The sequence below is a fragment of the Petaurus breviceps genome, unplaced genomic scaffold (assembly GCF_028583685.1).
Source record: "Petaurus breviceps papuanus isolate PSGF00001 unplaced genomic scaffold, PetGlider_PUasm1.0 176, whole genome shotgun sequence".
NCBI classification, from domain to species: Eukaryota; Metazoa; Chordata; class Mammalia; order Diprotodontia; family Petauridae; genus Petaurus; species Petaurus breviceps.
The window spans coordinates 13,291,670-13,318,382 of NW_027185771.1; the positions used below are offsets into that span (position 1 = coordinate 13,291,670).

General features: G+C 41.2%; 1 protein-coding gene across 1 annotated transcript in view; it reads left to right on the plus strand.

The window, feature by feature from the left end:
• The window catches only part of COTL1 (coactosin like F-actin binding protein 1), a 65,837-nt gene that overhangs the window by 13,342 nt on the left and 25,782 nt on the right, over positions 1–26,713 (plus strand). Inside the window, exon 3 of the mRNA XM_069085644.1 lies at positions 15,995–16,152. Within this exon, the coding sequence (XP_068941745.1) occupies positions 15,995–16,152 (158 nt within the window). The remainder of the gene's footprint in view (positions 1–15,994; positions 16,153–26,713) is intronic.

Here is a 26,713-nt window from a genome sequence, read left to right on the forward strand (position 1 = left end):
TCTCTGTCTCTCTCTCCTCTCTCTCCTCTCTGTCCCTGTCTCTGTCTCTCTCCTCTCTTTGTCTCTGTCTCTCTCTCTGTCTCTCTCATAATTTCTTAGGTATGGGCTCCATCAGCTCTTTACTTCCCTCTGTGTGCCAAAGGAAGGGTTTGGGTGTGTACTTGTGAGAGATCCTGGTCCCTGATGCAGCTAGAGACCCCTCTCTAATTTCTGAGCTGGCCCCGGAAGGCACTGTCATCCAACCTTGCTTGCAGTCCTGGGCTCTTGGTTCCCCATATCCCTCTTAGCAGTATGCCCAGTTCTGTGCTGATGACTGTTTAGTTTGGCTGTTATTGGAAGCTTGGCTGATTTTCCCAAGCATTTACTGCATTATCCAAGGACTTAATTTTGATGCATTGGCTTTGCAGGCCCAAGCCTGTGGCTTTGGCTGGAGGGCAGGATGCCAGGGGTTGCCTTCTGCAGGCAGTGGTAATACTTTGCCTCTTAGTGTTTCTTGCCACCAGTATGCTTAGAAATCAGATGTTAATTGCCTGATTCTGTGCCAAGAAAATGGTATTTTTCCTCAAAGAGTAGGAAGTAGACATGATACTCATGTCTTTGGAATTCTGATTGCATCACTCCAGAACTCACATTGTTAATTCAGTCATTTGATGACAATTGTGGGTTTTCATGGTACATTTCAAACCACAAGGTTGCTTAGTTGAAGATTATAATAATTTCTTATTTGCAGGTAAGACTTGTAAACACAGAGGAAAGGAATTTTCCAGGACTCTTTTATGTCAGAGTCCATAAAAACTACATCTTTAAAAGTGTAATGATCTCTGATCACCGTAATGACCAACTAGAAAGTCTTATAACTGATGAAGCACTGTAGATTCCAGAGGATGGACCAGTGATGATCCCTCTTTTCTTCTCTCTCTACTCTACCTTATTCCATGATCTCATCAGCCCCCATGGATTTAATTACAATCTCCATGCTGATGATCCCCAAATCTACTTTTACTGCCTCAAACTCTCTGCTGACCTCTAACCTCACTTCTTCAACTGCCTTTCAGACAACTTGAACTGGATGTCCTCTAGACATCTTAAACAGAAATCATTGTCTTTCCCCCTAAACCCTCCTTCCCACCCATCTTTCCTATTTTTGTAGACGGTAACCCCTTCCTCCCAGTAATTTAGGTTTACAACCTAGGACTTATCTTGGACTCCTCGGTTTCTCCCCCGCCCCCCACCCCGTATTCACGCTGTTGCCATGACCAGGTGATTTCACCTTTGCGACATCTCCCAAAGACACCTTCTCTCCTCTGACACTGCCTGCACCCTGGTGTTGGTCCTCATATCCCCACACCTGGATGATTGCAATAGTGTGTTGGTGGGTCTGCCTAACAAGTCTCCTCCCATTCCAGTCCATCCTTCATTCAGCCACCAAAGTGATTTTCCTAAAATGCAAGTCTGATCCTGTCATTCCCTTTCTCAGTAAACTCCAGTGGCTTCCTGTAGCCTGTAGGAGCAAATACAAAGTGCTCTGTTTGGCATTTGAAGTTCCTCCTTACCTAACCTCTCTTAACCTTTCCAGTCTTCTTACACCTTATTCCCCAATATGTACTTTTCGATCCAGGGATGGTGGTCTCTCAGCTGCTCCATAAATAAGATGCTCCATCTCTCAGATCAAGGCATTTTCTCCACCTGTCCTCCATGCTTGGAACACTCTCCCTCCTCCTCCCCAACTACGGACTTCCTTGGCTTCTAAGTCTCAATTAAAATCCCTCCTTCTACAGGAATCCTTCCCCAACCCCTCTGAATTCCAGGGCTTTCTTTCTTTCAGTGACTTCCTATTTAATCCTGTATATAGCTTGGCTATAGATATTTGTTTCTATGTTATCTTCCCCATTAGACTGTAAACTCTTTGGGGGCAGGGGCTGTTTTTTGCCTCTTTTTATATCCCCAGCTCAGCAGTTGGAGAGGGATCTCTAGCTGCATCAGGGACCAGGACCTCCCACAACAATGTACCCAGACCCCTCATTTGGGACACAGAATGGAGCCCATACCTAAGAAGTTATATGAAAGAGAGACAGACAGACAGACAGAGACAGAGAGACAGACAGACAGCAGAGAGACAGAGACAGGTACAGGTAGAGGTTTGTATTTTGGGGGGGGAGGGTCTTTTTAGAGGGGGGAAGGCAGGGCAATTGGGGTTAAATGAGTTGCCCAAGGTTACACAGCTAGTAAGTGTTAAGTGTCTGAGGTCGGATTTGAACTCAGATCCTCCCCAAGATCTGTATTTTTGGACATGGTGTTTTGTTGACTCTATTTGTTCAAGGGATTGTTTTTTCTTTTTTTCTTTCTTGGAATAGAAATGTGGGCTAAGGATGAGGTGGCTGAGGAAAGAGACAGTCAATAGGGGCGGCTAGGTGGCACAGTGAGTAGAGTGCTGGCCCTGGAGTCAGAAGGACCTGAGTTCGGATCCAGCCTCAGAGACTTAACACACACAAACAAAAAACCTAACCGTGTGACCTTGGGCAAGTTACTTAAACCCAATTGCCCTCCAAAAAAAAAAAGAAAGAAAGTCATTGAAGAATTTTTTACAAATGCAATGAAGAGAATGGATGGCTAAAAAGAATCCCAGACAGGCAGGATGACTTTGCAAGTTGCAGGTTAAATTTATTATGTTTTCAAAGAAAAGTGAGGGGCCACATGATAGAGAAGTTTCATGTACAATCCTCTTGTTTTACATTGTATATGGAAATGTTCATTTTATTTGTTAAGTTCAGAATAAAAAATAATTTAAAAAGCAATATAGTATTGACTTTTACAATCATATAGCAGAAGGACTATTCATAGACCAAGCTAGGAGATTATGAATACCTAGGCTTAGTAGAGTTTAGACAGCCTTTAGTCTACTCTTCTCATTTTACAGGTGGGGAAACCAAGGCCACACCAATAGTTTATGGCGAAGCAGGGTCTAGAACCTGGGCTTCCTATTGGCTAATCCATTGATCTTAGAATTCTTCTGATGTCATCTTCTTTTCTTCTCGACCCAACCTACTGGCTTGTACTTGTTTGCCCTTCTAGTGGGAGGCCATCTTTTTTTTTTTCCCCTTCTTTTTGGAGGGCAATTGGGGTTAAGTAACTTGCCCAAGGTCACACAGCTAGTTTTTTTTTTGTTAAGTGTCTGAGGTCAAATCCAAACTCAGGTCCTCCTGACTCTGGGGCTAGTACTGTATTCACTGCGCCACCCAGCCTCCCCACAGTGGGAGGCCTTCTTGAAGTATGATAGTCTTTGTAAAAAGAGCACCCTATGGGCGATGCAATAGGTTTATATAATTTGGAATTGGAAAGAATCTCATTTTTACAGATGTAGAAACTGAAGCTCAAAAAAGTCTTATGAACTACGAAGCACTATAGAAATATGAGATAATATGCTGATCAATCATTCCTCTCTACTTCTAAGTCTCTATTCAAATAATGAATTCTTGGAGTGGTCTCTTGTATTCAAATTCACCTCATTTCTTATTAAGCCTTAATCACTGAATGGGTGTTGCCTCAGTCAAACTTAGACCTGTTGAAGACTTTAGCTTGAAAAGGCCAAGGTCCTCCATTGCATCCTAGGACATTTCCAGTTGTCCTGATCTATTTCTGGCCATTGGACCCAGATGACTGGAGGAAAAAGTGAGACTTTGACTTTGAGCAGCCCTTCCTCACTTAAAAACAATTCACTTGCATGTCATGGCATCACCTCTCTAATGTCATGGTCCTCTTCAAGAGCAAAGGACAAACAACAACAGCAACAAATTTGAAGTTATACTTTTGTAAAATATGGCTATTGGTTCCAGTCCAATGGAAACATGTAGTACGAATTCAAATACTGTAACCACTTCAGGGGATTCTTTATTCCCCCAAATCTGCACCTAGCTAGATGCCTTTAAGCAGGTAAGCTATAGACATTTTCCTACTAGGAAATATTTTGTTAGGGTAGCCTAAGTATAATATAAATTACACTGGATTTAGAGCCAAAATAAAATCATGGGGCTGGTCTAGATCCTCTCTAATCTGAGTTCTGAGACCTGAGTTCAAGTGGTGACTCTGTTACTTATTCATCTGTTTACTTCTCCATCTTGGCTCCTGGAAATATACTTATTCTCTTATATGATGGGGGACAGGTCACTTAACCTTTCAGATCAGGTTTTAGCAGGATAACAGAGTAGATATTCTTGTAGTAGCAATGATATCAATCACAGAGAAGTGAATAGAACTTCTTCCTGGTATCAGGAAGACCTGGTTTTGAATCCTACCTCATGTACAGACTGTGTGACCTTGGACAAATCAGCTTTCCTGAGCTTGATTCTTCCTCCTATAAAATAAAGCGTTTGGAATTGCTCTCTGGAGTCCCTTCCAATTCTAACATTCAGTATAATTCTAATTTTTAAAAATGAAATAATTTGGAGTTTTCATTAATTTAGAGAAGCATTCTCTTTTGTTAGTCTGAATTGTCTAAGGTTTTAGTGCAGTTTGGGAATTTCAGATCTGGATCTATGCTCTTCATCTTACAGATGAGAAAACTGAAGCAGAAATAGGATAGGTGACTTGCCCAGGGTCACACAGCTAGTAAGTGTCCAAAGCCAAATGTTTCTTTGTCTCTTTCTACTCTACCATGGTCCCTCTCTGCTCATTATTGGGGATGTTGTAGATGGGAAGGCTATGTAGTCACAAGCTGGGCTAGATTACCATTGAGGTCCCTTCTGATTCCAGTCCCCTAATTTCTTGCATCTTTGCCTGGAGTTCAGCCCAGACAGTAAAATGGAAAACAACATTAATCCCTCTTTGAAAAGAGTTCATCACATCTCATTGTCAACTCCAAGCCCCACAAATACCTCTTATCCTTTCCTTTCCTTCTTCTCCTCTCCACTCCCCCCCTCTATCCCAACTACCACAAACCCCACAACACACATCCTTTTTCCTCTTTCTTTGTGAAAGAATGTTTTTCCCTCTCTTTTTCTTTCCCTCCCTACTCCCACCGCCTCCTCTCAGATATTTGCCTTCTCACACTCCTATGTCACTACATCATCAGACACCGGAAATGAGCCAGCTGGCCCGGGAAACTCTCAGGATTCTCATGACAGAGCAGTTTTGTTCACTCCTCACAGGATGTTAGGATTTCCCTCTTGTGAGTCTGTGTGAAAGGAACATAGGAGCCAGGCCATTCAGTAGAAGCTGACCATTCATTTTCATCCCCCTCTGTCTGCAAAACATATTTGTTATTTTTAAAATTTTCTTTGGATAATGCAGTTTTTTTGCCAACCACTAATTCCCTGTGAGCTAGCTACATTGGGGATCCTCACCCCCAGCCCAGTTGTGTCTATTATATGGCAGTTTTCTGTTCTCTCTCTCTCTCTCTCTGTTCCTACCCCAAACATAAAGTTCAGCATTTAGGCTCTTATAATTTCTTTCCTTCAGGGGATTTAAAATCTGGAAGCTGGCCCTTAGGCATCATCTATTCTAACTCTGGTTTTTTTACAGATGAAGAAACAGATACTCACCAAACCACTTAAGGAGGTAATAAGAGAACCCAAGATCTGAGTTCAGCTACTGCCTCCAACATTTACTAGCTGTGTGGGCAAATGGTTCAATCTCCTTATTTGTAAAATGGGGATAATAATAGCAGCTTCCTCACAGAATGGCTAGAAATGAGATGAAATATGTAAAGTGCCTTGTAAAACCAAAAATGCTGCTAAATAAATGTTAGTTGTTGTTGATGTTAGGTACACGAATGTTTATCTCATAATGCAGTGTGCAGTGACTAGGGAGAGACATGGTCCTAGAAGACCAGATTAGAGCACTCATGAGGAGGAGTGTGTGGTGTGTGTGTGTGTCTGTCTGTCTGTCTGTCTATGTCTGTTTCTACGTAGATGGGGTGATAGGATTCAGATGGAAAAAGAAGGTGAGAACCTGAACAGAGCTGGAGGTGAAAAGGAAAATGTGAGAGAGAAAAGGAAGACACTGGAGGAGATTGGCTGAGAGATGTGGAAAGAGCATTGAATTATAATGTTCCCATTAAACTTCTCCTACTGTAAAAATTATCATGTAGAAAATTAGACTGGAGGGGCGGCTAAGTGGCGCAGTGAATAAAGCGCTGGCCCCGGAGTCAGGAGGACCTAAGTTCAGTTCTGGCCTCAGACACTTAACACCCACACAAAAAAAACTAGCCGTGTAACTTTGGGCAAGTTACTTAACCCCAACTGCCCCCCGAAAAAAAAAAAAAAAAAAAAAAAAAGAAAATTAGACTAGGCAGGAAGCTTCATTCACATGTTTTATTTCAAATATGGGTGAAGGGAATGGAGGAAGGTTGTATGGCATGGTCTGCTCTTATGAGGAAGGCCAACTTTGTGCTTTGGGCAAACTCCCTTCCTCATTGGGGTGGAGATAAATTTGTACAATAGGCGGCCTCCCTACTTCCCCCTTGCTGGATAGGCTTCCTCACTCTTCTTCCCCTCATCTCTACTCATAGATGGGGAGAAGAGAACTGAGTCTTCGCCAGCTGCTAAGTAGAGGTGGCTGAGGGTGCCTAGCTCTGAAACAGGAATGGCAACTCTGTTTCCTCTGTGGTTCCTGGAGAGGAAGAGGCTAAAGGTTGTGGGTATGAGCTATGGTTCTGAGTTTCACTTAGTAAGAGTGAGCTATTCATGAGACTTCCTCAGGTCACTGGTTCAGTCCCCACATGGACCTTTCTGCCCTTTAATACATGGTGCACAAGCTGCACCCCTGACCCTAATCATCCATCTCAAACATGTACACTGGTCATTTGTTACACAAAGGGACTAGAAATGGAGAGATTCATTGTGTTTACTGGAAAAGTCACTCAAACCTCAAATATGATCAACCAGAGAGTCATTGATTTTTGAAGCTGAAAGAGACATAGAGATGGTTTGTTCAGCCTCTGTGTTTTAAAGATGAGGAATGTGAGGCCCAAACAAGCGAAAAGGTTTGCCTAAGGTCACACAGCCAATAAGTAGCAGTTATTTGACCTTAGGTGGCAGGGTTATTACTTGTATATTTGTGGGTATAATTTATGTGTGTCATGCTATCAACAAAATTGTAGAATGAATTTTTCTTTGTCTGTGTATGGTGCCTTTATTTCAGGGTTGATGGACTTTGGAACCATAGAATTTTTTAAAATTAAAAATAATTTATTTTCTCTCCCTCTTTTCTCTTCCTCCTTCATTGGAAAAAAAGGTAAAAGAAAACCATTATTATTTCTAACAATTATACAGAGTCAAGCAAAACAAACAGAACCATAAGATATTCAGAACTGGTCCAGATATTTCATTTTACAGATCAGGAAACAGGATCAGAAAAGGTAAGTGACTAGCCCAAAGTCACATGAACAGCTCAGTGGAAGGCTTTCAGATATACCTGTTGGCTAAATTCTGTACAATAGCCAGAGTCCTTTGAAGAGGAAGCATAGGGTTCCGTGGCTTGTAATCTTTTTCCTCCTTGAACAGTTGGAGGTCAAAATTAGCTTAGACTTTTTGCAGGGAAAGTGTTCTAAGGGAAGACATCCATCAGATCTGCTTCAATAACTTTTAAGAATTTGCTTGGTGAGGCAAAAAATGATTGTTTCAGTCAGCTGAGTCTCTTCCATTTTGTTCCAATCAAGCCCTCTGGCTACTGACATACATGAATTCATATGGCTTAAATGTTTTCCCCCCAAAATCTCATGTCCTAGTAGTATCAGTTTCTGAATTCTGGATTAGGACCCCCTGTCAACTTAAAAGAAGTTAATTATTATTGTATTATACAGTGCTGAATGAAGGACAATTATTTTTATTTTTTTATTTTTTATTTTTAGGCAATCGGGGTTAAGTAACTTGCTCAACACGGCCAGTTATTATTTCTGGGTGAGGTGCTGAGTATCTGAGCCTGGATTTGATCCAGGTCATCCCAACACTGGAGCCAGTGCTCTTACTCGCTGAGCCACCTGGCCGCCCCTGAAGGACAATTTTCAGAGCCTTTCATTTTAATTCTACAAGCACTTATTAAGGGGGACTATGGGTCTGGTACAGTGCCAGGGAAAAATAATTGCTGTCCTCTGTGAACTTATATTCTCCTGGAGGGGAGGGCCAAGTAACAGGTATGCAGACAAATAGATACAAAACACACACAGAAGAAATACCAAGTATTTGGGGGGGAAAGAGGGGAGTAGGGAACCCAACTAGAGTGATCAGGGAAAGCTAGGGGATAGCACTTGAGCTAAGTCTTGAAGGAAAGGGATCTTATCGTGTGTGTGTGTGTGTGTGTGTGTGTGTGTGTTTGTGTCTGTGCATGTGTGTGTGTCTGTATCTGTGTGTGTGTTGGACTGTCTACTAAGGTATGGAAAGGTCGTGTTCCATATCAGTGAAAAAAGTTCCACAGTGGTAAACTCCTTGTTCTTTGAAAATATGTATAGAATATGAAATTTCAGCATTAGAATTAGTTAGTACACTTTCAGTAATAGTAATAGCTAATGGCGTGCTTGTAAATGTTTAACAACCAGCTCTCACTGGAGAAGGGAAGTCTTTTTGTACGACATACTTCTAAATTAAATTTGTATTAGGATCATTTTCTATATCACTTTCTTAAGTCTGGACAATCACCAAATCAATATATCAAGATGGTTTCTGAGGTATAAATGCTCACACTGAAAATTAAATAATCTAATTGGCTTTGGAAATCGATTAGGAGCTGGCTCCAGCCCATCCCTGATAACAGCTTGCATTATATACCGATTTGAGTTTTGCCAAGCATATGTGACTACAGTGGATAGACTTCTAGACCTGGAGTCAGGAAGATCTGAGTTCAAATCCAGTCTCAGGCACTTACAAGGTGTGTGACCCTGGACAAGTCACTTAACCCTGTTTGCCTTGGTTACCTAATCTGTAAAATGATCTGGAGAAGGAAACCGCAAACCATGGGGTCATGAAGAGTCATATATGAGTGAAAAATGGCTAAACAAGAAGAAGCATATTGAATGCATTTTCTTGTTTAATCATCACAACTTTGTGAGGTAGGGGCTATTATTACCCCCATTTCACAGATGAAGAAACTGAGGTTCAGAGGTTTGCCCAAGGTCATGCAGCCAATAGAGTCTGAGGCAGGATTGGAACTTGGGTCCAGAGTCCCCTTCACTACTCTGTGAGTAACTGATACCCTTTCAGCATTTTTAGAATGTTGACTCCGTTATCTTCTCTCATTCAATTTAATGCTGGTCTGCCTGTGGTGGGGGGGGAGGGGGGAATCTGTTAGGTTTCTTAATGTGGATGTAATCTAGTCACCCTTTTAAAGACCTTATTTCATTGGCATAGGAATTCCCAGAAAGAGAACTCTGTTCACTAATACAGGTAACACTTGTCTAGACTACTGAGAAATTATTATTAAGAACTTTTAAAATATTATAGAATCATAAATCATAGAATATTAACTCTTAATAGCTCTTAAAGATTTTGTCTAATACTTTTGCATTCAATTAAGTTCAATCAATAATGATTAAGTGCCTATTATCTGTCTCTTAGAGGCAAGGTCATAGAAAGAAGACTTGAGCTGATAGACCTGGGCTAATTTCCTCCTCAGATACTTACAGGCTATATGATCTTAGAGAGGTCTTGGAGCCTCAATTTTCTATTCTGTTAAATGGGGATGGTACTTGTACTCTCTACCTGAAAAGGTTCTTAAAGTCTAGGTAAACATGAATAGTTGCACAGAGCTTGGTGAGATACAAATATGAAGGAAAGAGAATGCCTTCCCTCAGGTAGCTTAAAGTCTAGTAAAGATTGATTGATAACTAGGTTGATTGATTGATATTGGTAGATTGATAACTAGAATGCAAATTATGTACTGAAACATGGCTATATAAAAATACTAACCAAATGGAGCAAATTAATTTGTCCAAAGTCATGAAATCACAGAGTCTCAGGATGAGAAGGGACAGCAATGCTCATCTAACCCCTCCCATACACGAAGGACTCCCCATTATAGCAGACTAGACAAATGGTTGTCAGCCTCTGCTTGAAGACCCCCAAGGACAGAGAGCCCACCATGTCTCAAGGCAAGCTATTCCACTTTAGGGCAGCTTTTCCTGACCTCGAGCCTAAATTTGCTTGTTTACAATTTCTATCCCTTACTCCAAGATTCTGCCCCTGGTGTTACTCCGTCAGTCCATAAACATTTCCGTCTTTTACATGACCTCCCTACAAATACTTGAATGCAGTGGTCAAGTCCCTTCCTGAACCTTCTTTTCTCAGGTTAAATATGCCCAATTTCTGCATCTGACTCGCCTATGCCATAAACTCAAGGTCATGTAGGACAGTAGATCTGGATCCTAACAGTAACTACTCTGGTCCCAGGTCAATTTTTTCTTTTCCCTGACACCAACCTGCTGTTTTATTTCCCTGATTATATGTTGGTAAATCTATAAATATTTATATTTTATATATTTATTATAACATTAAATTTATTTATAATATTTATATTTTATATAAATATAATAGCTATATATTCATTATATAATAGACATATTTATATAAATATAATATTATAAAATTAAATTTATTATAATATTAAAATATATTTATATTTTAAATAAAAGAAATAAATAAAGCAAATCATGTTGGTAATTCAGATTTATTTATATAAATATATTTATAAGTAAGTATACTTACATAAGGTATATCTATAAAGTATATAAAATATTATTAATATTAGTCATCACCATCATCAGACCCAGCTATAATGGGCAAAAAGAGATGTCTCAAACATTTTTGATTAGTAATTAGGAGGGAGAAAAGCCCATTTGAGGGAGGATTTAATTCGGTGGCAATGAATTCTGGTGGAAGACCTCTGGTTTAGGAACCAGAGGCTTCTCCCTAACTCTACCTATCCATGTGTTCTTGCACAAATTGACCTCAGTATCTTCTGCCAAATGAGGAAGTTGGACAACATTACTTGTATAGTCTCTCTTGATGAATTACATGTGACTTCTGAGTTGTTGTGGTCATTTTATGGGGTTTAAGAAATGAAATGAGATTGCCTTCAAACACAACACAGTAGCTAGTGAGCATTTCTGTTAAATATTAAAGCAAGGGAAAGAAAGTGGTTGCCAAGGAAACTACTGGATTTTTTTTATTTACTGGATTATATGGAGGGGCATTTGTGTGTGGTTCAAGGGCTCACACACTGACGGAATCTGATTGAGCTGGGGATTGTAATTAGCTGGTGCTGGGTGTTGGTTGCTTTTTCAAATGGTGACATTTACCTATAGCCATTGCCAGCAGTGCAATTGTGGTGACATTTGACTCTGATGTGTCCCCTCATTCCAGGCAGCATGTGACATTATCAGTTCAGTGCAGCTCCAGATTGCTTGTGCAGAGGTGAATTTAACAAATGTTTGTGCGTCTACTTGTACATGTCCTTCACAGAGCCTTACTTCATTGATATGGGTACTGTCTCTGCAGAAGCCAGATTACAGCCCTTCCCCTCCCCTTTATTAGGTTGTCTTTGTGCGTCCTGATGGCTGAAGGAATTACGTGACTGGTGGCCAATCCTCTGCAATGAGTCTTTCCAAATTTAGCTAAGCTGGTCCTTAGAAAGCAGATTCGAGCTTCACTAGCAGCCCCAAACCATTGATAGCCCCAAACTCATACTCCATTGATAGCCCAAAACCAAAGCCTTACTAGCTGGCTAGGTTTTGCCAGAGTTTTTGCTCTCTCTGTGTTAGATTTCATTGTTACCTCCATAGCACTGGATATCATTGGAAGAAGAATCTAGCAGAGTGGGATCCAAATGCTTGTAAGTGGTACTTTGCTGGATTCATGCTGTCATTGGTCTGGATACCTCTCTTACCATTATAGATTACATCCCATCCATCCCTTCTCTCTTCACTTGAAATTCTTGCCCACATTCTTCCACAAAGCCTCCATAGAGGGTCTACCCAACATGTTGGAGGTCTTCCTCTAGTTCTGTCAAAAATTTCTTGGATACCAGCTAAGCCCATAGGCAGAGAGATTTTTGATCTTTCACTATACATCCCGTCTACTTTCTTTTCCAGTCAGCCATGTTGTCATTGATGTCTTATGCCATTTCTTTCACACATGTTATTATTGGTAACATGCTGCAATGGACCTTCTGTGTTCCTTTTTTTTTTTTTTGCTTTTTAAGCAATCGGGGTTAAGTAACTTGCTCAAGGTTACAAGGCCAGTTATTTCTGGGTGTGGTGCTGAGTGTCTGAGCCCGGGATTCGATCTCCAGGTCATCCCAACACTGGAACAGGTGCTCTTTACTCGCTGAGCCACCTGGCCGCCCCTAAGCAATTGGGGTTAAGTAACTTGCTCAAGGTTACACGGCCAGGTGTTTCTGGGTGGGTGCTAAGTGTCTGAGCCCGGGATTCGATCTCCAGGTCTTCTCAACACTGGAGCCGGTGCTCTTACTTGCTGTGCTACCTGGCCGCCCCGTTCCTTTTTCTCATTACCCTTTGAGTCATTTGTAAATATAATTGATATATTAGAGTTGTCAGACAACCATGTTATGTCTTTGAGAGGACATGGAGTCTACTGTTCATCTTTTAAATATGGTCAAGTACCAGGATCACCAGAAGATTAGATGTCTTTGGCCCCTTCCTGTTAAATGGCATTTTAAATTTTCCTAAATTCCTTTGACCAATGATAAGAGTGATGAGTGGTATGGTGGGGGAATTGGAGAAAATTGGTATAAAAATTTAGGTCATTTATTGCTGTTAGAGAAGGCATTTGTAGCTTAGAGACCTTCTAAGAAAGAGTCCAAGATACATGGATGGATCACGATTTATTGGTTGGTGACCCCTGTGATTTGCTTTTGGTCCTAATGAAATTAAGGTCATGAATTTCATACCCATATGTGACATGTAGGGTTTTGTTTTTGTTTCTTTTTTGGAATTTGGTCATAGACATAGACTATATACTTAACCTCAGTTAATAAGGTTAATTAATTGCAAAAATGGGTGCCCATAGTCACAAGGGAAACCAGCTTGTTGAGATACAGTGGGTGGGTCAGTACTAACCACTAGAAAAAAAGCCCAGCTCAGACTCTTCTAGAAGTGGGATTCCAAACAGATCTCGTATTCAAGGCTATTAATTAGTAACCAAGTTAACTGGTCATTTATTAAGCACTTACTATATGCCAGACACTGTGCTAAGTTCTGGGAATACAAATATAAGCAAAAAGAAAGACAGTTCATGCCCTCAAGGAGCTTACATTCTAATGTTAGAAGACAACACATGCAAGGAAGCTGAAGTAGTTGGCAAAGAAGTTACCCAAGCTGGGTCATGGTGCAGAAAAACATCTAGAGAGTCAGAAGTGGAGCCCAGAGAGAAATGGAGTAAACATGAGTGACCTGGGCACTTTTTTTTTTTAAAAAAGGAAGTTCCAGAAGGAACCGGCTAATCAAAGGAAGGGGCAACAGTGGTAGAGTGATCTTCCAGTCTGCTGGATCACAGTGGAGAAAGAAGTTGGGAGAATCAAGAGTAGAGCCCCAAGAGGAAATGAGGGAACTTGGGACCACTCAGTTTTCTGGACTTCAGTGTAATCTAAAAAGAGATGGTCTTCAAGGTCTCTTCCAAGTAACACTCTGTTTATTGATCATAATCCTGATTCTGTTCCTTACTGTCTGTGTGATGATGAGAAAGTCACTTTGGTTCTTCTAAGCATTGGTTTTGCCTTCAAATGGTCATAATAATAATGATTAATTCCAATCATCACCATCATAATGGTCCATAAAATGGTCACAATGACTGCCACATCACAAGGATGTTGGGGAGGGAGGGGAAGTCCTAACTTGCTATGGAAACATATGTAGTTAGTTATCAAGAACTAGCCATTAGGGCAATTTCTAACTAAGGGAGGCAAATGTTTTGTCAGGTAGTCTGACATTTGTCAGATGATATTTTTCTTCTTCTGAAAGATCAATCTCATAAGGTTCCCACTGACACTCAGTTTCTATCTCAATAATAGTTATTCACCAAACCATGTTTTAACTTCCATGGGAGATGTTGTAGATCAACTAACAGTAGCCACATCGAACTCCTCACTTATGGAGAATCTGGGTCTTGAGTTGACGTCCGGCACTTGGTGGTTAGTAGTGTAATAGAAAGAACTTGCTGACTATCCTGGGCCCTCTTTTCTTCTTCCTCTGTACTACTTCATTTACTGATCTCGTTAGCTCCCATGGATTTAATTATTATCTCAATGCTGATGATTCTCTCTGCTGACCTCCAGTCTCGCATCTTCAACTGCTTTTCAGACATCTAGAGTAGGCATCTTAAACTCAATTTGTACACAATGGAACTCATTTTCTTTTCACCTAAGCCCTTTCCCTCTCCTACCTTCTCTATTACTGTAGACATGATTACTGTTCTCTCAGTCCCCCAGGCTGAAAACTTAGGTGTCATTCTGAATTCCTCACTATCTCTCACCCCCACCTCCCATATCCAAGATCTTTGCAACATTTCTCTCCTTTCTCTCCTCCAACACTGGCATCACCCTGGTGCAGGCCCTCGTCACCTCACATCTAAACTACTGTAGTAGTTGCTGGTGGGTCTGCATGTTTCTTCCCAATTCAGTCCATCCCCCATTCAAGCCACCAAAGTGATTTTCCTAAATCAAAGATCATGCCACACTCTACTCAGTAAACTTTAATGGTTCCCTGTTGCCTCTAGGATCAAGTATAAAATGCTCTATTTGACATTCAGAGTCCTTCATAACCCAACCCCCACACCAGCCTGCCCAACTTTTTAGTCTTATTGCCTGCCACATATTCATCTGTTTAGTCACACCAGCCTCTTGGTTTTTCCTCAAACAAGACAAGACACTCCATATTTTAGTTCCGGTCATCTCCTCTGACCTAGAATGTCCTCCCTCCTTATCTCTGCCTCCTGGCATCCCTGGCTTCCTTAAAATCCCAAATTCTATAGGAAGCCTTTGCCAACTCTTAATTCTAGTGCCTTCCCTCTGACAGTCATTTCCTATTGATCCTGTCTATAGCTTATTTGAACATAATTGTTTGCTTATTGTCTCCCCCATTAAATTGTGCGCTCCTAGAGTTCAAGGACTGTCTTTTGCCTCTCTTTGCATCCACAGGCTTAACATGATCCCTGACATATGGTAAGCACTTAATAAATGCTCACTGGTCCACTAAGGAAGAATTTGGGGCTATCTCCTGCTTCCCACACTTATTAGGCACACTAACTTATCCTGATGCAGCTCAGAACTCCTGAACTCAAGAGATCCACCAGCCTTAGCCTTCCTGGTAGCAGGAATACAAACATATGCCACCAGGTCCCATTGCACCCTAGTTTTTTGACTCCAAGACTAGTTATCTTTAAAAGATTTTTTTTTTGTTTTGTTAAATAGTTCTTAATTACATTAAAATTTTTTTAATTCATTAAAAAAAATTCTGAGTTCCCAATTCTCTTTTTCCCTATTGCTCCTCCCCACCCCTTGAAAAGGTGAGCAACATGCTGTCAATGATATACTTGAAACAAGACTAGTTTTCTTGACTATAATGCTTAGCATCCAAGAGGCAGCTGGTAGTGCAGTGAGTGGATAGAGTGCTGGTCCCCATTTTATTCAGTGATTCATGGTATAATAAAATAAATCCAGCATGAGACTCTTGTTTTGTAATACTAAGCAAAATATTCAGTTATGTCTAACTCTTCATGACCCCATTTGGGGTTTTCTTGGCAGAGATACTGGACTGGTTTGCCATTTCCTTCTCTAGCTCATTTTACAGATGAGGAAACTGAAGCAAACAGGGTGAAGTGACTTGCCTAGGGTCACACAGTTAGTAAGTGTCTGAGGTCAGATTTGAACTCATGAAGATGAATCTTCTGATTCACAGCCCAGTACTCTATGTACTGCTCTACCTAGCTGCTGTATTTACTTAGGGAATTGTTTTTGTCAAATTTTTTTATTAGTGTTTTTCTGTTTCCTAAAGACGACATTCGATTGTTTGGGTTTGTCCGGTTTACCACGGGGGATGCCATGAGCAAGAGAGTGAAGTTTGCCCTCATCACTTGGATCGGTGAGAATGTCAGTGGTCTGCAAAGAGCCAAGACTGGGACGGACAAGACCCTGGTGAAAGAAGTCGTACAGGTAATTCTGCCATTGACTCTTGACAAAAACAACAATGGTGATAATAGCTATATTTTATAATAGACATTTTTTTGACAGTGCTTTATGGTTTATGGAGCACTTTACATCTGTTCTTTAATTTGATTATTATATCAGTTTTGTCAGGAAAGTAATGTGAGTTGTCTCCCCACTTTACAGATGCAGAAACTGAGCCCCAGAGAGGCTGTTACATGCCCATGGTCACATGGCTAGTAAGCAGCAAAGCAGTGATTTGAACCTACATTCAGTGTTGGGTTTATTATTATTATATCTCAACTGCCTGATACTCTCTCTCATACCACACAAAATACCCCCATTTATTTATTCAGCAAATGTTTTAGGATCTTTGCTTGAATATCTCCAATTACTGTGAAACCACCACCTCCTAAAGTAACCTATTCCACTTTCGCTTAGCTCTCTTACTAAGTTTTTCCTAATATTGAGGTGAAATTTGCCTCTCTGTAACTTCCTCACGTGATTCTGCCTCTGGGGCCAAGAATGAGTTTAATCTTTATTCCATATGATAATTCTTCCACTAGTCAATCCAATGATCATATACTTTCTTCTCTAGGCTAGACATTCCCAGTTCCTTCAGTTCATTCTAATGGCGTATGATCTCAGATCCTGCTTGCTCTCCTCTCAACAATTCCAACTTATTAATATTCTTTCTCTCTGAGTCTAATATTCCAGATGTGGTCAGACCAGAGCAGAGTACAGTGGGACTATTACTTTCCTAGTCCTGCACATTTTATGCTTCCCTTAACAAAGCCAGAGATTGCATTGGTTCTTGTGCCTGCCATATTGCATTGAATCATCGACCTTAAAATTTAATAATACCTTCAGTTTGGGTTTTTTTTTTTTTGCTTCCATTTGATCTGCTTCCCTGTATGGTGAGTCATCTTCATCAGGGACTGCTGACTTGTTACTCGGCTGAGTAATGATGGTGGAATTTCCTTCTGCTTCATGCTTCTGCCTTCAGTTAGAGTCCTCACCTGAGGGGCTCTCTCTTCCCCATAAGAGAAATGAGTTCTTCCATTTTTTTTTTTAACTCAGAGCCCAGAAGCTTGTGGTTCAGTTATTTTAATGGAGACAGGCCCTTTTACATCTAGCCTTCAGACTAGGGAAGAACATTCAGCTGCTTTCTCTCCATAAGGAGAAGAATCTGTCAGTTCCTGGAGATTTAGCTATGTGTAGTTTTTATATCCAGAAATTGCCTTGCCTTACAAGGCCAACATCTTTTGAAATACAGAATACCCAGTCAGTTAGATAGAACTTACAGGATGTCAGTTGTCTCTGAACTCACTTCTTCCTGTTCACCAGGATCAATATCACTGTCTCAAGTTTCTATCTGACTTAGGGTTGGAAATTCCTGGACACTCCCACAAACCCCCCTATGGGGATCTTGTGCCTTCAGGAGTGAAGCTACGTCCAGTAAGCCATAAAAGAGCTACTTGTGTTCTTTTTTCAGATGAGCTGCTATCTACTCGAAGTCCTGTAAACATCCCAAAAGGGAAAGTCAAATCAACAAACATTTAATAAGTGCTTACTATGAGCAAGCTAGGAACTTTGCTAAATGATTGGGATACAAAAAAGGGCAGAAACATTCTCTTCCCTCAAGGAGCTCATGTTTAAAAGAGGAGACAACACATGGCCAATCTCTGTACATGCATTTAAGTTAAAATCAGAAGGAAGGCTCTAGCATTGTGGCAGGAAGGAACTGGGAGAAAGTTGGGAAAGCCAGGAGGCAGAGGTGAGGAGAAAGAACATTCTAGGTATGAGAGAGCTACTAAAAAGACACAGAGTCAGGAGATGGAGTGTTTTGTGCAAGAATAGAAGGAAGACCAATAATGCCAGATACTTGACGATGTGAAAGGGAGTGAGGTGTAAGAAGACAAGAAACATGATTGGCCATCTCCCTCACACCTTAAACCTCCTAACCTCAACCTCTTCTGAATGTCTTTATTGCTAGTAAGGATTTCTTAACATCCTTCTGCTCACTCAGTTTACAATTGCATCGTCCTCAACTTCTCTCTCTTGCTGACCTCACAAATCCAGTTGCTAAATCTTGTTAATACTATCTCCCAATACCTCTCCTATCTATGTCTTTCTTTCCAGTCCCATGACCAGCCCCTCAGTTTAGACCCTCATCACCTCTCACTTGCATTATTGCAGTGGTCTCCTGATGGATCTCCCTGCCTCAACTCTCTCTCTCTCTCTCTCTCTCTCTCTCTCTCTCGGCAATCAGAATTAAGTGACTTGAGGTCAAATTTGAACTCATGTCCTCCTGGCTTCCAGAAGGTGGTACTCTATCCACTGTGCCACCTAGCGGCTCCTTAAAAGGCATGCTGGGCTCTCAGATGGTTTTGGTCATTGTTACTGTTGAATCGTTTCAGCTGTGTCCAACTTTTTGTCGACCCCATTTGGGGTTTTCTTGGCAAAGACACTGATTGGGGTGGTTTGCCATTTCCTTCTCTAGTTCACTTTACAGATGAGGAAACTGATGCAAACAGGGTGAAGTGACTAGCCCAGGGTCACACAACTAGTGAGTGTCTAAGGCCAGATTTGACTCTGACCTTTCTCATTCTGAACCCAGTGCTCTACACACTGCACTTCACCTATCTCTTTTCCAATCCATTTTCTACCCCGATGCCAAAGTGATCTGCCTAAAACATAAATCTGATCATGTCAGTCCTCTGCTTGAGAATCTCCAGGGTCTCCCATTTGCTTCTAGAATGATATACAAAGTCGTCTGTTTGCCATTTAAAGCCCTTCATGATCTGACTCTGAGCTAGCTTTTCTTGCCTTGTTATATATCCCTTTAGTTTCTTCAGCTATAAAATGGGCTGATTTCTGCCCGTGCCTCCTAGGTTTGTTGTGAGGACTGAGTGGCATCGTATTTGTAGAGTGCTTAACCACAGTACCTGGCACATAGTAGGCACTTTATGAATGTTCGTTCTCTTCTCTCCTCTATGGTTCAGCCAATCTGGCCTTGTTGCTAGTCCTCACACAAGTCACGCCTCCAACCTCTGTGCCGTTGCACTGTTCTCCAGGTCTGGAATGTGCTCCGTCCTCACTGCTGCCTCTAATAATCCCTACTGTGCTTCAAAGCCAAAAGAACTAGGACCACCTCTAATGTATGTTCCATTGGAATATAAACTCTCAGCAAGCAGGTATTTTTACATTCACATATTTGTGTCTTGAGTGACCAGCACTATCCCCCGTATTTAGTAATTGCTTAATAAATACTTGCTGATTGATTGAGAAAGCTCCCCTCAAATGCGACTCCCTTCTTTAGATCGTCCCTAATTTCCCACCCTCCCAACGGCTAGTGTTTCCCTCCAAATTACCTGGTACTGATTTTGCATACACTTTTCTGTATATATGTTGTTCCCTCCATTAGAATATAAGTTCCTTGAGGGCAGGAACTGTTTCATTCTTTTCCTTTGCATCCCCAGCATCTAGCATAGAGCCCAGCACATAGTAGACATTCAATAAATACTTATGGCTCAATTGCCATAGCTTCCTCCATTTTGTGCTTGGGAAGTCAGTGGTTGGAGGTCAGGTGTGATACCACATTCAGCCTTTATGTTTCATCATCTTGGCCCTGTTTCTTAGCCTGTAGCATTCTTCTTGGATCCTGAATTCTCCATTCAGTGTGTTGTTCTAGCCCTCCTTGCTTTGTCTTCTGCAAATTGATGAGTGAGCCTTCCATATGCCTTTTCATTCAAACTGTTGATAAAAATGTTCAGGAGAACAGTGGCCAGTCCAAATCTTGGAAATGCTCTACTCAAGCCTGCCTCCCTAGTTTATATTGAACCATTGGCTCTTTAGACATCTGACCATTCATCTAAGTTGAGAATCCACATAGATGTGCACAGGAGATTAGCATGAGAGACTTTGTCAATTTTAGAATGTGAAAGAGTGTGCTAAAATCTAGGCAAACTATGTCAATAGCTTCGCCATTTTACATATGAGAAAGCTAAAACTCAGAGAAGATAGGACTTGTACAGCTTGGGTGTGTTAAACAACATTAAACACCTTGTCTTTTTATTGAGATGCCAAAATCCTTTCTATGAAACATGCTTTGTATCCTCCATGGAGCCTAGAACAGGATCAGGATATAGATTAGAGCTGTGTTTCCACTGGTAGGGGCAGCCAGGTGGTGCAGTGGCTAGAGTGCCAAGGAGTCAGGAAAATTAATCTTCCTGAGTTCAAATCCAACCTCAGACACTTCCTAGCTGTGTGACTCTGGGTAAGTCACTTAACTCTGTTTTCTTCAGTTTCCTCATCTGTAAAATGAGCTGGAGAGGAAATGGCAAATCAGTCCAGTATATCTGCCAAGAAAACCCAAAATGGGGTCACCAAGAGTAGGACAGGACTGAAACTGAAATGACTGAATGACTTCTCCCTCTAACAATTCAACTTAGCAGCTTCTCTGAAACTTAGTCTTAGAGAGTTGACTAAAATTTTGTTGAGTGACTTACCCAGAGTCACCTGGACAGAATGTTTAGATCTTTGTGGCTTCAAGTCCGATTTTTTGTCCACTTTGTGATATTACCTCCCATAGTAGATACTCATCAAATCACTGTCAAATAGATACTGAAAGAGATGAATTTAACATGTAAGAGTCCAAGTTCTTTCTTTTTCTTTTTTTTTAAAGCAATCAGGGTTAAGTAACTTGCTCAAGGTTACACGGCCAGTTATTTCTGGGTGTGGTGCTGAGTATCTGAGCCCGGATTTGATCCAGGTCATCCTGACACTGGAGCCGGTACTCTTACTCGCTGAGCCACCTGGCCTCCCCTAAGCAATTGGGGTTAAGTAACTTGCTCAAGGTTACACGGCCAGGTGTTTCTGGGTGGGTGCTAAGTGTCTGAGCCTGGGATTCGATCTCCAGGTGTTCTCAACACTGGAGCCGGTGCTCTTCCTCGCTGTGCTACCTGGCCACCCCAAAGAGTCCAAGTTCTTGTGCGCAGTACTAAGTATGGTAGATACAGAAATATCTTTGCCCTCAAAGAGCCAACTTTGTACTTGACAGATAAAACATGTCCATAGATAAGTAAATAAAAAGCAATTTAAGTTGTAGAAACATATTAACAGTCTCTGAAGTCCCTGTGTGTGAGGGTGGGGGCAGAGGAATGTCAGGGAAAGCTTGATGAAGGAGATGGTACCGTAGCCAAATTTTGAAGGAAGATAAAGGATCTGAAAGGTGAAGATGGAGAGAGATGGTATTCCAGGTTCATACATGGAGATGAAATGTTGAATTTGGAGAGCAGCTAAGTTGTCCACTTTGACTGGAAATTAAAGAATAGAAAGGTAGGTTGGAGCCAGGTTGTGCTGAGGAGCTTGTATTTTTTCCTAGAGATAATAGGGAGTGAAGGAGCAAGAGAGAGATAGTCAATTTAAGGAAGATAACTTATGAGTTCTTCCTTAAAACTATTTTTGGCAGCTTTGTAGAATGGGAGAAGGGAGAGATAAGAAACAGAAAGACTAAGTGGGTCTGGGGTAGATGAAGGAAGTTCTAAACCAGGGTGGTGGCTACATGAATCAAGACAAAGATAAATACAAAAGACTTTACAGAGGTAGAGACACACTAGGATTTGCTACCTGCAAATGATGGAAAACCTTAAGATGATTCCCAGGTTCTGAAGCTATATGATTGGGAGCATGGGTGAGGGGTTGCCATCAATAGAAACTAACACTATGCTTCTGTTTCTGAAAGCTTGGTCTACGTGGATTTTCCCCATTGATAAGTTTGGGTTGGAATAGATGATCTCTAAGCCTTCTTTCGACTCTTAAAATGATTTTTTCCTACTAGGAAATACAATGTCCCTGTAGCAGTTGACTTCAAAAAGCTATTTTTAAAATCTGCTTATCAGCTATGTCAAAACAATGAGCCATCACTTATGCGTAAAATAATTTTATATCATTGTTGACCCAGCGATCTTCTTACTGGACATCTGCCCCAAAGGAAGGCAAAGGCAAGCAGGCTTTGTGTACACCAAAATATTCACAGCAGCACTTTTTTGTGGAGGCGAAGACTGGAAACAAAATGGCGTCCATTAATTGGGGAACTGACTGAACAAAATGTGCCATGTAAATATAATAGACTCTTGCTGCTGTTGTTACTGTTTGTCCTTCATTCCCAGAGGACCATGACATCACAAAGATGAAACTATGACTTGCAAGTGAATCGGATTGAAGTGAGGCAGGGCTGTGCAAGGTCACCAGGCTCACTTTCTCCTCCAAAGTCGTCTGGGTCTAGCGACAAGATAGAGATCAGGATGACCAGAAATGGTCTTATTGTAGTGTAAGAAATGATGAGTAGGGAAAGCAGAGTGGAAAGAATGGTGGATTTGGACTTGGGTTAGACTCTAGCTCTGCCACTAGAGCTGGGATTTCTGGATTCTGTCCGCAAGTGAATAGATGAAGCAACAATGTATTTCTGCATGACCTAAGAAAAGTATTTGCTCTCTGCCTCAGTTCCCTAAGCTGTAAAATGGGCAAGTTGATTTAGATGACCAATAAAGTCCCTTCTAATTCTAAATCTCTTGGGGCAGCTAGGTGGTGTATCTCAACCTGGAGTCAGGAAGATCTCAGTTCAAATTCAGCCTCTGACACTTACCAGTTGTGTGACCCTAGACAAGTCACTTAACCCTGTTAGCCTCAGTTTCCTAATCTGTAAAATAACCAGAGAAGGAAATGGCAAACTACTCCAATATCTTCGCCAAGAAAACCCCAAATGCAGTCACCAAGAGTCAGACATGTCTGAAGAACATTCTCTAAATTTAGGAACTGAATAACAGCAGAAACTGAGGCAAACTGTGTTAAGTGACTTGCCCAGGGTCACACAGCTAGGGGGCAGATATTCAGTAACAAGATTGCTGGGTTCACAATGATATAAAATTATTTTATGCATAAGGTGATAGCTCATTGTTTTGGCTTAGCTGATAAGCAGATTCTAAAAATAGCTTTTTGAAGTCAACTACCACAGAGATATCGAATTTCCTAGTAGGATTCTGATTTTTTTTTTTTAATCATTTTAAGGTTTGAAGGTTGAAAGGTTGAAACAAGACTTAGATCACTTGTATGAATGGATTCAGAGAGAGGTAGATTCAGAAGGCTATATACAATGGCTCCAATAGTGTAAACAAAAGCCTAACTAATTGTAATGACTAATTTTAGTCCTTAAATAACAGGTACAGAATGCTATATAGACCCGAAGACCATCTCTATGTCAATTGGTTTTGCTTAACAGTTTTTCTGTGTTAGAAGGGAGGTTTCATCAAAGAGATAGGGGTTGGCGGGAAATTACTTCCAGAGATGACTAATGTAATAAAAAAAAATAGCATTGTACATGAAGCTGTTGAGGGAATAAAACTGTCTAAAAGCCCATTAAGATGACAGTTAACCTGCAGGCTTGTCTTAAATTCCCATGAAATCTGTTAGAGCTCAGAGTCAAGACTCTGTGTGTGTGTGTGTGTGTGCCTGTGTACACACATGCACGCAGACATTGTCATTTCAGTTGTGACTGATTCTACTTGGCAAAGATACTGGAGTCGTTTGCCATTTCCTTCTCCAGCTCATTTTACAGATTCAGAAACTGAGGCAAACAGAGTTAAGTGACTTGCTACACAGCTAGTAAGAATCTGAGACTGGATTTGAACTCAGGAAGATAAATCTTCCTGACCCCAGGACTACCTGGCTACTCCTGAGTCAAGGCTACTTAAAGTATTATGAAGATTTTGACAGAATACTTGCTGGTATCTGAAATAGATGAGCCATGCTGGTCTCTGGTTATTTCTGTGAAGTATTTCAGAGCTTCTCAAAAATGTCTTTTCATGTCTTTTCTCCCCTTGTCTTTGAAGGCAGTGGGAATAATATTGCCTTTGTATCCCCAGCACAGTACTGGCATCTAAGAGCTGTTTAATCAGTGATCTTAGGTTAAATAGAAAAAATGAGACAGCAAGGTCTAATGCAAGGCTTCTTAAACTGGGGTCTAGGGATGTGGGGTCTAAAAATTATTTTTGATAACTATATTTCAGTATAATTGGTTTCTTTCATAGTCCTCTGTATTTTGATTTATACATTTAAAAATATTATTCTGAGAATGGGTGCATAGTTTCTACCAGACTGCCCAAAGGGCTCATTCAAGGGTATGCTAGTAAAATTTAACAATTGGATCTCCAAAAAAAGATGCATGCAGGACACACTTTTAAATTTAACATGATTTATTTACATTTTCTTCATCACTTTCTTTCTTTTTTTTTATCTTTCTTTTTTTGGAGGGGAGAGGGCAGGGCAACTGGAGTTAAGTGACTTGCCCAAGGTTGCACGACTAGTAAGTGTGTCAAGTGTCTCAGGCTGCATTTGAACTCAGGTCCTCCTGACTACAGGGCCGGTGCTTCACTGCACCACATAGCCACCCCCTCTCTATCACTTTCTTAAGCCTACAAAATCAAGACAATAAAGCAAGCCCTGATTTGTAGCATTTGTCCATTTCTGAGATGTAAGTGCTCCTGCTGAAAATTTAACAATCATCTCTCCAAAACCATTTCAAGCTTGCTCCAGCACACCCTTGAGTCTATAACATGATCCTTGGAGATCAGCTCCTTATAACCAAAGCCCAGAGAAGAGAAGTGACTTTCCCAAGTTAAGAATCCCTTGTGTAGGAGAGGAGCACTGGGGTTTTAGCCATAGAAATTATTTTGAATCTTGGCTCTATTGCCTGCTATCTGCATGACTTTAGACAAGCCCTTCCCATCTCTGTGCCTCAGTTTCCCTCCTTTCTGAAACCAAGGGGCTCTGAACTAAACTTGAACGTCCAAATCCTAGGATCTCGCCCTTACGGTGCTTACAGTAACTGGGGAGGGGAGATGAAGATGTTGATGGAAAGGTAGCTGTAAGAATACCATAAAAGGCATTGTGAATGAAGTACTGAGTGAGTCGTGCAGGCAGGAAGTATTTGAGGCCTGCGGAAGAACTTGTAATAAATGAGGCCCTTGTTGCTTTTTTCCCTCTGTCTGATTCATAGTCCATGACCCTGAGTCAGGGGCTCAGTCCCGTTGTTGACACGTGTGCCCTCCCCTGGCTCCTATCCCTTCAGCCTCTCTTCCCACTCACACTAGCAATGGAGAGGCACTCCAGGGCTTGGAAGGGGGAAAGGCAGAGGATTTGGAGCTGGTCAGGACCTTGGAGATCAGCCCCTTATAACCAAAGCCCAGGGAATAGAGGTGACTTTCCCAAGGCCATGGAGCTAGCAGGAGCAGAGCTGGCATCTGAAGGGAGTTCTCATATTACCAAGCCAATGTTCCTTTCACTACACCATGCCAAGGACAGGACCCATAAGAGAAGGTTTGGGGAACTGAGGCTTAATTTAAGGGAAAGCTGGTGGTCCTTTGGTGAGGTTATTTTTAATTAAATTAATTTTTTATGAACAATTATCTTCTTTCCTTCCTACTTAACCTGCACCATTATAAAAAGATAAACAAAGCAAAATCTTAGAGACAAATATGTAGAGTTAAGCAATGTCCAAACAGACTGGCCATTGGCCGGTCCAAAATTGTGTGTCTCTTTCTGCACCTCGAGTCCATCATCTCTCTGGCAGTCTTCAGGCCCCACTGTAGATTACTCAGCTTTGTAGGTCATTGCTCAGAATTTCTTACATCTTTGAAAGTGGTCTTTTTTGGCAAAATTCTGAGATTTAACAGCCAGTGAGTCATAGAAGCCTCACTCTTACCTGGGATCGCTTTGCTCATGCTTCCGCTTGGCTATAAGGTGTTAAACCTATTTTGGCTTGCTACCTATGGTATCAGGAAACTCCTGGGGATTTGCTGGGTTATTCTTCCTCGTTGTCAGTATGAAGCTGCCTTAATTTTGGTTCTATAAGGTTCATCGTTGCTGAAATCTATGCCGTGAGGTTTTTGCTGTTGTTGTCGTTGGCATGATATAACAAGTATTTGTGCCAGGCATTGTGTTAAGTGTTTTGCAAATGTTATTTCATTTGGTCCTCACAACAACACTGGGAGGTAGGGGCTATTATCACCATTTTACAGATGAAGAAATTGAGGCAAACAGCATGACTTGCCCAGGGTCACACAGCTAGTAAGTGTCTAAGACTGGATTTGAACTCAGGTCTTCCTGACTCCAAGTACAAAGCTATTATCTACTGTACCACCTGGCTGGCTTGTAGGTGAGTTCACCTTATGATGAAGTCTTTCAGGAACTATAATTCCTCTTGGGTGAGATCCAAGAGACTAACCTTTTCCTGGATTCTTTTCTGAAAGGAAATAGTCTCTGAATGAAGCAATAATATATTTCTTGTACTTTGGAGCTCAAAACAGTTGTAGCAGGTGACCTACTTATCTTGAGAGTATGATGGGAGCACTGGGGAAAACACAGGAAATCCTCCAAATTTAAACCAGTGGAAGAGAATCTCACTGACTCAATGAGTACAATCATGGAAGCAGTGAAAAGAGTATGAAATTTGGAGCCAATAGAATCTGGGTTTGAATCCCAGCTGTGTGTGTGTGTGTGTGTGTGTGTG